Source organism: Triturus cristatus, chromosome 2_1, assembly GCF_964204655.1.
Source record: "Triturus cristatus chromosome 2_1, aTriCri1.1, whole genome shotgun sequence".
Classification (NCBI taxonomy): Eukaryota; Metazoa; Chordata; class Amphibia; order Caudata; family Salamandridae; genus Triturus; species Triturus cristatus.
In genome coordinates, this window is record NC_140581.1 from 495,848,796 (window position 1) to 495,862,149 (window position 13,354).

General features: G+C 41.4%; 1 protein-coding gene across 1 annotated transcript in view; it reads right to left on the reverse strand.

Moving 5' to 3' along the window:
• Positions 1 to 1,393: 1,393 nt before the first annotated feature.
• Positions 1,394 to 13,354, reverse strand: part of MAP1B (microtubule associated protein 1B) — a 440,549-nt gene continuing 428,588 nt past the window's right edge. Inside the window, exon 7 of the mRNA XM_085632354.1 lies at positions 1,394 to 3,385. Coding sequence (XP_085488480.1) covers positions 3,230 to 3,385 — 156 coding nt within the window. The 3' untranslated portion in view covers positions 1,394 to 3,229. The remainder of the gene's footprint in view (positions 3,386 to 13,354) is intronic.

Sequence of the window (13,354 nt, forward strand, 5' to 3'; positions counted from 1 at the left end):
CATTAGTGGCTCAATATTTGTAAATGGAGATTTGTGACTTGATAGTATGGACAAGGTAATTGGGCACATTGCAGATCAATGCATTACCAATAGCATGGTTTGTCTTTTGATTATTTTGTTTATTCTATGTGGAGCTGGTAGCTTGATAGAGTGCTATTGCAAATAATATATTTAACAATTCAGTTGTTAGTGTATGTGTTAGTGTATGCATGCAAGACATACTCGAAGGGTATCATTGTTGCCGTATTAGCCCAGTCTAAACATACAGAAGTACAGGGGTTTATTCCTTTAATTGGACCTCATGGTATAATCTTTTGAAGTCTCACACCCTTCTTATAAAGTGATCTGTGCTACTTCGAAAGCTTATAAATTGCACCATCCTGGCCAATTATTTGTCAACCTGAAGTGTGTGCAGTCACTGGTAACACCACAAGAATGTACGCCTGAGTTATGCATTATTAGGAGACTGCGTATATTGAGTTTTTGCTCCACCTATGTTTGCAGCACACAGGCAAAACACTAAGCTGCAATATTGCATTAACGTTGAACAATGTTTTAAAACTTCTATGAGCTAATGTGTGCACATAAGGCATGACATTTTTAAATACTTGATAGTAACTATGTTGTCAGCAAATGATGACAGTTGTATATCATTCGCCAACCACTGCCATCAGAAGCATACATTATTAAATATTCTGCTTTTAACATGGTGTTTTATGCAATGGTTTTAACTAACTAGCATAAATAAATATATTTGAAAATTTGAATTTGAAATATAATTTAGGCAAACCTTTTTTTGGGCAGCAATATTTAGATTTAAAGACTGTTAACTGTTTTGATTGATGTCTAACTGCTGACTTCAAAATAATTTCATAGATAGTTTTGTGGGTTCTTTACACTGCCTGGATACAGATAGTTTGAACGCGACAGCAGCAGAAACTGGCTTGCATTGGTAGATCCTATGTAAAGTCGGCATAATACCATTGATAAAGTATATGTTTTCTAGAGTCATGAAAACCTTTTCACTTTAACATTACTTTCTAATTCAAAGGAGGGTGGAAATGGTAACATGTTCAATAAGATTCCCTACAACCTACTACTCATGTCAAAACTTGGCAGTTCTATTTAAAAAATACAAATTCAACATAAATAAATTTAAAAATAACAAGTGACCTAACTAAATAAAACTATGTATGATTCTGTCATGGCAAAAGGTTTTGCTGCTTTTAAAGCGAAAGTAATAAATATAACTCCTAACAAAATCAAAAGTAAACCTGTTTTCATCTAATTATCATTCAGAAGTATAATTCACAGCATTAAATAATTCAAACAACTCCAAACTTACAGGACATTGTTTGTAAAAGTACAATAAAAACACTTTGGAAACATTCATAGTGCAAACATATGATTGTGAATATTTAGAAAAAAACGTACAATGTTAAATTAAAGAAATTAATTAAATACGTTTAAAATAAACAAGGTTACCATTCACAAGTATAGCATTTACAAATGTAAACTACTTCAGTGCTGTTCAGAAAGTAAACCTCCATATGATTGGAGGTTGTCTTCCTTTAGTGCTATACTGACATCTAGCAGACTGTAGCCAAAATTGAGGCCATACAGCAGATTTACTCTGGGCCATAATATACCCACCTGTATCATGTTTTAGGAATCAGAACACCCACCCTACGTTAATTAAATGATTTCTTATATTTTCTACCTTAAGCAACAATGTATATAAGAAATCCCACAAGGTGTAAGAATGTTTCCTTAACAAAACCTTCTAAAACAATGACTTGAACAAAGTCTTACTGTTCTGACCAGCAACCTAGACCATAATCCCTTTTCTTGCCATAATCAATGGCTGAATATTATTTTATTTTTTTAATTAATCTGGCTGTATGACATTATATCCAATTCCACAAAAATGGATTACATATTTTTGCGCTTGTAAATAAAAAAATTCCCAGATCAGAAATAAGATACATAAAAAGCCCAGCAGCAAATAAAACATGACCTTTTAAAATAATAATCGGATGTAAAAAATATCCCTCATATATTACAAACTTTCAGCCTATATCAATGAAAGAAAAAAGAAATTTAAACAAAACATATACAAAAAGGTAAAATAGGAACTCTTAAAATGTATTTCATACCATTCTACCATTTGCTGTAGAAGAGCTCTGTTACTTTTTCGCAGCTGACCAAATGCACCGCTGTAGAGTTAAACTACCCATACTGTAGCATGACATGGATAAACCAATAAAATAAGCACATGCACACACACACACAAGTCTCTTACTGGTGCACCCGTGTTTCTAAACTGTTGGTTTGCACCCTTGCCATCTCACATTAAAAAAATAAGTGCATCAAGAATCTTTGTACATTCAAGTGACTTTCTAAGGCAAAATGTCTACTGTAAGTACTCCCAACTGCTTTGGTATTTTGCTTCTATGAACTGGTTCTCATGATAGAGCGTTTACACATGCAGGGGCTGGACAATTTAGGTTAGGTTTGGTGATCCTTCATTGGGAGCATGCCTTAGACAAACATTTGATTTAGCATGTTGAAAGAATAATATGAGGTTTCTAAAAAAGGGTTCAACTACATGCGTGCTTCAGCCTACGATCAGTATTGTTGGTGACATCAGTCAACATAGTTCAAGTTTAAGCAGCTGGCGTCTAATGCCATTTCAGAGCTAATGTCCATTCAGAAATTCCTATTTTCAACCAACCACGCTTCGAAAAATGAAGACTTTTCCACACCAGCTTGGCCCAATCAAAATTAAAATTAGCTTTCACGTACATGTGGCATCTTCTACATATCTAGTGCTGTTAAATGAATATATGCCTACTTTCTAGTCTCCTTCTGCCCTCCCACCCTCTCTCTCGCTCTTATACTGTCAGTCGGATAGTCTCAGGTCCGTGGGGGTTTTGTTAGTGCATGGCTTCCAAATTTTCAGCATTGATGAACCTTGATCGTTTGCAATTCAGCAGCAGTGTGAACCCTCTGGTGGGCTCTACGTTACGCGCATCAGCGCAGAGCAAAGACTGAGGAACCATGAGTGACTTGCGCCACCATCAGACGGCATAGCATTTGCAGGTATATAAGTCCATGACCAGCAGTAGAATTAGGTTGATTGTATATTTAGAAAAGGATGTTTTCATAAACTAGCTGATTTCTGGAAACAAAGTTCAATGTGGCGGGTGGATGGTTGATGTGTTTCATCTTACAGTTCAATCTTACAAGCAGGGAATGATTCGTCTTGCATAACAACGGTGCTGCTGCTAGCGAGTACCATTATGTTGAGATCCTGCTGCTTCTCATGAGTGTCTTGGTACCATTCCCTCATCACTTCGGAGTCGTGTGTCGGAATCAGCGTCACCTGCAAAGAAGAGAAAACAAAAGATCTTTCACAAAGGTGATTATTTGAAGTTAAATTGATACACTTACTTTTTTTTAATCAGTTGCAGGGATCAACAAAATAAATGTATAAAAATATCTGTGGAGATAAAGTATCAGAAATTGAAGCTTTCACACAAACTTTGGTAAATTAAAGGAACGTTGATGGAATTAATCAAATAGCGTTTTGATCAACAACTGAAAATGACAAGTGTATTTTATCCTTTTGCCAAAAATTAAACCATCAATAACAATGTTTGAGGCTGAGCACAGCAAACTGGCTGCATTCTCCTGTTTCCTTTCATTCCCATTGCAGGGTCAGCCTATGTGCATTCCTGAAGACAATGGCATACCCCTCTTTGGATGACACTGGGCTATTAGTTGAGGGGGGTCTGTACCCACCTCAAGTAATTATCACAATCTGTTACAGGGTGGAACACTAAAGTCACTAAATAAACCTGAGCTCAACCCCCTGGAAGCTATGGCACAGAGCAGACAGGCTTAATTTAAAGTAAAGTATGTATGCAGTGCAAAGTCAAAGTGCAAAATAATTAAAATCTCAAAATTAATTCAGAAAATAGAGTAAAATGTGATAAAGTATTTGAGTATAAATAGCGCCAAGAAGCGCAAATTGCCAATGATAGAGAAAGGTTGCAGTAGACGAGGACCTCTGTACAATTTGACGCTGACCGCAATGGAACCGCAGGTCAAATACACCAACTAGGTTACAAGATGGCTGAAATTTTCAGCTACATTAAACTTCAGCTCTGAGGGCTGGGGCGGATGTGGGGAGTGTAGTATGAAAATCTTAGTGCCCTTCCACATTTAACACTAAAATCCAGTTGAGGCAAGTCCTGTACCCACAACAGCATTAGAGACAGAATTCTGGTAGAGCAAAAGCTGAGTTTTTAGCAACCAGAGAGTAGATAATTACAAACTGTTATGGCATCCTGTTTCTCTCATTAGAAGTGTGCCCAAAAGGTTGTAAGTAACCCCAACAAACCTGTCAAAAAGGCTTTCACACTGTAATGTCAAAAAGAGGCACAACATGCTTGGGGCCTGTCTGGCTGGGGAGACAAAAGAAGGGACCTGCCCAAGTGTTAGCTAACATTTGCCTATAACAGGGAAGGCCTCGCTGAAGTGCACCCCAAGTGTCATATGAAAAACCCCAGCAGAACTGTCAAGCAGGTGGTGACATTGAAGCAAGATTTAAAACTTTAATGGCAAAAAGATTCCTTACAGCCCACCATGCATATTCTATCAGGTTCAGAATGGTAATCTCTGCCCATTCAGGTCCGCCTATTGTGGCTTCTGGGAGCACGTTTACACTTCATTCACGCTTATTCAAATGCTAATTGCTGGCTGGCTTCCATGGACTTCAGGCAGGGTAAAGGTAACTTTCTAAAAGTTTCTTTTCCGTAATATTTAGAAACGATCTGGCTTCACCATTGAACTGGATTTTTTTAATAACTATTAAAAATTGTTGTTTAATGATTTTTCTAGCTAGGTCCTTCCCCGAGATACAGTATTAATATTTAATATTGCATCCCAGTGTGTTCCTATGGTGCAGCCAGCCTTGCTACAGTGAAAATAGCTTTGAAGTGCTAGTTGCTTTAAGGACATGTTAAACATTAAACTTTTACATCTCCCACTTTAAAATACCATGAATCTTGCCTTATGGGCAATAAGGCCTACTTAAGGGTGACATAAACATATAAAAGGAAGTTTTAGGCCTGTCAAAAGAGGTAATTTGACGGATCGAATTTGCAGTTTAAAAAGTGGATGCACAAGCTACAATGGTCAGCCTGATGACATATTGTACTGAATGGCACATTGAAAGCTATAGTCCGCTGGTAGCTTTTAATTTACTGGCTAATTAAATAACCCAATAAGGTGTATTCAAATTCAACCATGTGGGAAGGAGGAGTGCAAGCACTTTACCACTGGTTAGCAAGGGAAAGTGCACAGCAAAAGTAGGTTTCAGCAAAAAAGCAAAACCTGCAGAAAGTGCAAACTTCCAACACTCTTAAACACATCTGCATGTTTGAACTCCTATTGATCGCTTATCAGAGGCATGTTTTTTTCTGACAGCAAATGATCATTGCAATATGTGCCCTCAGGCTAGTAGAATGAATAAGAAGTAAATGAATGTAAGTCTACAGTTTCCAATTAAATATTGCATTGGGAAGAATGACACATGCCTTACACTATCCAGATACAGAGCTAGTAAAGTAAACGTTCTATACTGCAAAGTTGTTTTATGAAATCAATGACAGCAACTTGTCATATCATTGAAATTGATTTTAAAGTCTTTGAACCCAAAAAATATAGAGTTTCATCTACTGATAACTCTCTATTGTTCAAACTGTTGTATGGAAATGAAATAATTTGCCAATGTTTATATAGGTATTGTTTTTTGTTTTGTGAATTTTACCACTACAATGCATCTGAGCAATGCAGTCTAGACGAACAAATGATAAGCTTTACAGTTTAGGGCTAGCACCAAATGAGTACAGTTAGGACAGAAGTTAAATGGATTCTGTTGGCAATAGCTGTGACTTCTCAAAAAATAAATATCCAAATTAAGATTTGTTTAATTTTACTCAAAGGCCTACTTAATGTTTTTGTTATAAGTTCGAATCCCAGCAACGTAACTTAGTCCTTTTGAGGCATGTTAGAGCTGACAGCCCTTCGGGTGGTCTTCCCCAACCTATTTGCCTACTCACCTCCTGCTGCTGAAAATTGTTTTTGTTGGCTTTAGGACTCTGTGCACTTTACAAGTGTCAAACAGTGCTAAAGTGCCTGTGCTCACTCCTTATAACATGGTAACATTGGCCTACACCTAACTGGCACATTTAATTTACTTAAAAGTCCCTCGTAAAGTGGTACAACATGTGCCCAGGGCCTGTAAATTAAATACAACTAGTGGGCCTGCAGTACTTATTGTTCCACCCACTTACGTAGCTCTTTAAAACAAGTCTCAGGCCTGCCATTGAAATCTTTGCGCAGTTTTAAAGTGCTAATTTGACCTAGCAAAATAAACCTTTTACGAAGCTTGAAACCTCCTTATTTTAAAACATTTAAGTCACTCCTATGGTAGGTCCTACACAGCCCATAGGGCAGGGTGCAGTATATTTAAAAAGTTGGATCTGTATGCTTACGTTTTGCATGTCCTGGTAGTGAAAAACTAGCAAATTTGTTTTTCACTACTGTTAGGCCTACCTCTCTCATAGGATAACATTGAGTTGCCTTATTACATTTAACAAGTGCTAACATTTGATTGGAAATGGGTAGAAAATTCAAGTTTGATATCAAAAGAATTGTAATTTAAAATCCTTGTTGATTGTAAAGTCCGATTTTAAGTCACAATACTGAAAATGCCACTTTTGGAAAGTTGCCATTTTCTTGTCCTAACCATTTGGTGCCTTCCGTCTGTGTCCTGGGTCACATGATTCTGAATAGTTGGCAGTTGGCTTTTGCGTATTCCTTCCAGACAGTGAGACAAAGGGGGACTAGATGTTGACAGGTTTGGCCATACTGCCAGGATTACATTTTAAAGGGGCAGCCTCAGCACACTCAAAGAAAACTTGACACTAGTCTTTTGTCACCCTAGACCTCCTGGAGCCTGGGCAGGGAGGATAGAAATTCCATAAGAAGAGGTGAGGGGAGGTCTAGAGGTTTCTCCCACTTCAAAAGCTGGCACCAGGTATACATTTTGAACCATCAGACCAACTATTTAATTCACTCCTGGACCTGCGGAAGACCCCCAGAAGGGTTGAACTGCACTGTAATTTAGTAAACTACTGTGCTCCTTGAGACCTGTTTTGTACCTCAAAGGACTGCCGTGCTGTTTGATGCTTGCTTTGTACCCTAAGAGGCCTGCTCTGCTGCTTGAGGCCAGTCTTGCTGCTTCCGCGCTATAGCAGCGACCATCCACGACACTCTCCTCACGGCCTCCACCACCGTGAATAGGTTTTCGCGCTGGACTTTAAGAAGTTAACCTGGACCCTGTATCTGGGCCGTGCTGCATCGCAGTCAATCTGAACTTGTGACTTCCCCCCGATCTAGCATGAATGGATGGCCATGAGTGGCGCTTTGTGCTTTTATGCACTATACTTACCTAAAAGTAAACATTTCATATCTCTGGTTCTACTGATTGCATTTTTTTTGTAATTTTGGTCTCAAAATATTTATCAAACTTTACCCTATTCTTCTAAATTGGTGCAGGATTTTTCTTGTGTTATGTATTCACTTTATTACTGTTAGAGTGCTGCATAAATACTTATCAGATTGCTTCTAAGTTAAGCCTGACTGCTTTTGTGCCAAGCAAGCGGAGGGTTAAGCACCGGCTAATTTACTGACTTTTGTGGTTCACCCTGATAGGGATTGGGGTTGCTACTTGATAAGGGTATTCAGCTTCCTCAATCACAATCCCAATTTCGTAAATTATGTACCATTGAAGTGAGTAATAGTAATACTGTTATGTATAGTCCCTCAACTACAGGCATTGGCAGTCACTGTTAACCTTTGTACCAGGTGTTAAACTATGCAGGATACACGTTGCAGGGGGTATCAATGACGATGTCAACTAAATGCTCTAATGAAAATCACATGCAGACGGAATCTGTGGCACTGTAGCTGAAATAAGACCCCGATCCCTTTCTCTCAAAAAATTGAGATTATTGACAGTGTATGTGATAAGGGTTATGCTGACAGTGGGACCTGAAGTTAGTTTCAACACAATGAGTTGACCTAGACAGTATATGGTGTGGTGCCAATTAGTGGAAATACCTCTAAGTAAACCTAGCCTACATTCAATAACTGACAGTAACAGCTTCCATCGAGTGATCCACAACTAAGTGCATTTTTTGAGTTGGTGACAACTGGCCAGAAATTAGGAACTCTACTATTTTACAGTGCCAGTAAACTGGGTAATAGATTAGGCCTTACATGACAGCACTTACCTACTTCTCAAATGGGAACTGCAGAATGCATGGTTGTAGTGTTTATAAGCTGGACAACCTGATGAATATCATGGCTGGCTACTGTTACTACTAGGTGATAGAGTAGGTTAGTGAAAGCTCTTACAATAGTTAAATGCCTCAGCACTCCGAAGCCAAAGGTATCTGACAAACATCTAGACATTCATCCCAGGGGAACCTTTACAGAGACTAATCGTGGACTCGTATGGATTACACAAAAGTAAGGTGAGGTTTAAAAAAATATCAAAGTAACTTCTCCCTTAAGCAATCTAGATTTTTACAGTTTTTTAAACCTAAATGTAGTCTTATGCAGACTGGTGCATATTGTGAAGCCAGATCACACACACATCTTAGCTGGTCTGTCCTCTCATGGGCATTTGGTCTCTACAATGTACAGAATCCTATCCCCCACCACTTCTAAGCTCAATTGGAAATCAAGAGATGGGAGGTGGAAGGACAGTTGGCATATAGGTCAGATATCCCCCAAGATAAATGCCCACTTGCATATATTTTCTAAATCACACACCTCACTCGCAAAGCCTAGAATTTGTTCCACAGATAGTTCTTATTGGACCCTTGTAGGACAGAAGAAGCTAGGGGCCAGATGTATCAAGGGTTTTTCCGTTCGCAAACGGGCCAATTCACAGAATCGGCCCGTTTGCGAACGGAAACAAGCCTTTTGGGATGTATCATCTCAAAAGGCCTTAGCAAAATAAGGAATCGCAGAATTTCCGATACCCTATTTTGCAAATGCATTTAAGGAATCGCAAATTGCGATTCCTTAAATGGAATTCTGAAAACACCCAAAATTTGCCATCTGGCCTTAAGGAATCGCAAATTACCACCAACTTCAAGTTGGTGGTAAATTGCGATTTCCTAGAAAAATTCACTTTTTTGCATTTTTCTAAGTGCCATTTCAAGGGTGCAAGTGTGCCTAAAGGACACCCTGTTGCACCCCTGAAATGTGCATGTGTGCACATGTGGCGCACATACATGCCCTAAGGGCATGTATGTGCACCACATGTACATTTCAGTGGTGCAACAGGGTGTCCTTTTGGCACCCTTGCACCCTTGAAATGGCACTTAGAAAAATGCGAGTACCTTTTGGGTACTCGCAAATTGCGCATGCAATTCCCATTCATTTATATGAGCCTCTTGGCCCATAGAAATTAATGGGAAGCCATTCCTTATTTGCGACTCGCAATTTGCCAGTCGCAAATAAGGAATGCATAGGAATCGCTATTTTAATTGCGAAACGTAGATACATTGCATTTTGCGAGTTCTTAATAGCGAATCGGTAACATTCGCTATTAAAGACTCGCAAAATGCAATGTTGCTACATCTGCCCCGAGGTATTTTACCTTCTGTTGCATGCTGGGATTACCAGGAACTCTGGGTTGACCTAACACTTATGATGTTTAAATGCAAATATGTTCATCCCTTGTGGTTGAAGATTGCTAATTAAAAAATATTATCAATATTAAAATTGCACTGGGCCTAGCAGCAGTATGCATAGGTGTCTCTGTTGTCTAAGACCAACCTAATGTAGACTTGAACAATTTCCTGTAAAGACAATCTCATCTGGCCGGGAAATGATGAATAAAGTCTCCATACACACTTGGTAGGAAAGGTTACACTTCTTGTGACTTGCGAGTAATACACATTGAAACAGACAAAACAGATCGATAACAAGAAACAAACATTGGCAAGGCCTCCACATTTCGCCTTTTGAGTTCGCCAATGATTTTTGTCAATGCTGAACAGCATCGGCAAACGAGAAAAAGGCAATATTTCTGGCTTTTTAATGGTGAAAGTGCTTAGTGACTTGATGGATGAGTTTATGTGTCTGTTAGTACATCGTCATATGGGTGGGCGGCCGTTGAAAATAGGTGTTTAATGAGTGAGTGGGTCAATGTGAGTAAATGAGTGGAAATGATTAATATTTGTTACATGCTGTGTTTCTGGCACATTTAGCATCTGATGAAAGCTTAGAGGAGAAAGTAGTGGACCATCTGGAAGGGAGTGAATGTCAGAAAATAGTGGGGTAGGGAAATCAAAGGTATTGACACCACGAGTGCCGTATTTTCAGCACTGAACCAGTTTTTAAATAATGTATTGTATTACAAGGCCAGCTATTAAGTCGTGATAGCACCCAAACGGGCCTTTGGGGCAGAATTCTGATATTTAGTAGTTTGGGTCAGGGATTTGACTGTTAATACCTTTGGAATTAAGAATTTGGATCATGAGGGGAGGAGCCTAGCGCGCAACCAAGATGGCCGCGTAGGTGCGAGGCTCCCGAGGACCTCCGCGACCTCCTACAACTATCCTGAAAATATCCTGTCCTAGATGAGGGGACTGTGTTGGTGAGCCTGAGCTGAGGTGGCACCCGTTTTCCGCTTCCAAATCGGACCTCGGACACCGGCGGGAGCACCGATCGAGGTTTGCGGCCTTCTCCTCGCCGAACCCCGGATTTGAGCTGTGGGGTGATCCGGAGCCAAAGTGAACAACAGCGGCGGGCAGGGCTTGGCGACTCGCGTACCCCGCACTTTCACTTTCGCTTTCGCACCCTCCTTGCTGTCTCTGCGAGGTTGGGTCGCGGGGCTTTGTGTGTTGGTGTGGCCTCGCTGGGGGACCCTGCCTGCCCGCCGGCTGGGATCCACCCCGCAGATCTGAGGTGGCCCCCCCCCGGAACCCGTGAACCGGCTTCACGACGTGGCTGGTGCGACCGGGAGACTGGGACCATGGCCACGAAACAAGATGGTGACCGGGCAAAGGTAAAATCGACCCGGCGTGGCGCAGTCCATCAGTCCAACAGCATGGACCGCTATACCCTCCAGAAGGGATCTCCCGAGGTGCCACGCAGGTCCCCTGAGGGCCCTACTGATGCTCCTGATCTTCCCACGGATCTGACTCTGCGGGATCCTTCAGAGAGAAAAGACCCCACTGTCTACACTAAACTGATATCATTAAGCCCAAGGATGGGTCAAATCAAATAGAGTTAGGCCTCGGGCCGGAGCGAGTTCAAAGGAATCAAAGGAGCAAAGAAAATAAAAGAAACATATTTTATTGAGATAACAATGATCTGATAATGATTTTAACCAAAGATATATACAATGGTGATAGCTATAAAAACACAGTCCCACACAGAGACACAAACAAGCACACTATCATTCACACGACACATTCATATATGTGAAAAAACCAAAACAAATAGGTTCTTTATATATATAGTATTCTCCGCAAATAAAACTTCCCATCCATATTGGAAACGGGCTGATCAGGTCCCGTTTGGTGGGAATAGTTAAAGTTCTTCCAATGGGCCCACCAGGGCAGGAGCCAACGCACGTTTCGGTGTAAACTACACCTTCATCAGGGCAACGACGATGTGCGGTGTGTGGGACAACACAGAACGGGTCACGGAGAAGATGAAATACACTATAATCCTAGTTCAAATTTAGGGTGCTGCAGTCAAAGGGCCAACCCCATTCGGCCTATCAGTGGTAGGTCCCCAGATTATGTAAGTCCAGCCCAGGGGGTATTTCTTTGGCTGGTGGTCCAATCCAGTGGTACGCGAATAGTCCACAGGCAGATTCTTGGAGACTCAGCAATTGGGGGGGGTTGCGAGAAAAAACGAGATGAGGCAGATGTCCGGTTCGTCGATGGTGTGGATAATCGTTGATGCGGTGGTATCAAGTCCGAATGGCGAAGATCTTCGCCATTCGGACTTGATACCACCGCATTCATCCTGCTGGAATTGACTTTCGTTTGAGTACCGTATTCATCAACGATTATCCACACCATCGACGAACCGGACATCTGCCTCATCTGACTGCAGCACCCTAAATTTGAACTAGGATTATAGTGTATTTCATCTTCTCCGTGACCCGTTCTGTGTTGTCCCACACACCGCACATCGTCGTTGCCCTGATGAAGGTGTAGTTTACACCGAAACGTGCGTTGGCTCCTGCCCTGGTGGGCCCATTGGAAGAACTTTAACTATTCCCACCAAACGGGACCTGATCAGCCCGTTTCCAATATGGATGGGAAGTTTTATGTGCGGAGAATACTATATATATAAAGAACCTATTTGTTTTGGTTTTTTCACATATATGAATGTGTCGTGTGAATGATAGTGTGCTTGTTTGTGTCTCTGTGTGGGACTGTGTTTTTATAGCTATCACCATTGTATATATCTTTGGTTAAAATCATTATCAGATCATTGTTATCTCAATAAAATATGTTTCTTTTATTTTCTTTGCTCCTTTGATTCCTTTGAACTCGCTCCGGCCCGAGGCCTAACTCTATTTGATTTGACCCATCCTTGGGCTTAATGATATCAGTTTAGTGTAGACAGTGGGGTCTTTTCTCTCTGAAGGTTTCCGTTGTTCCCTCTTCCCCTGTCTACCCATCCTATCCTTAGGGACCCCCCTTCTTATGAATACTGACTCTGCGGGATGTCATGGGCGCCATCGCCGAGATGAAGGCCTCGGTGGGCCAGCGTTTTGATACACTGGCGCAGAAGATCGACTCGGTCCTCGTGGATGTTGGCCTGGTAAGGGCCGATCTTTCCAAGACCAACGACCGAGTCGATTCTTTGGCCCACACCGCATCGGGCCTTACGACAGATGTGGCGGCCCTACAAACGGAGGTGCGCCGGCTTAGTCAGGCGAGTGCGCTGATGGATCGCCGCCTGGAGGACTCCGAGAGTCGGGCCCGGAGGAACAACATCCGCATCATCGGGGTGCCTGAGGGACGTGAGGAGGCGGCGGCGGACCTATTCGTGGAAGACCTGATTGTTACTCATCTCCAGCCACGAGGGCTGAGTAAATTTTTCGCGGTGGAGAGGGCCCACAGGGTTCCCGGGGGAAGGTCTAAGGTCGGAGCCCCTCCGAGGCCTCTCATTGCCCGGATTTTCAATTTTCGGGACAGAGACGCTATCCTGCAATCCTCCAGACTACAGGGACCGGTCA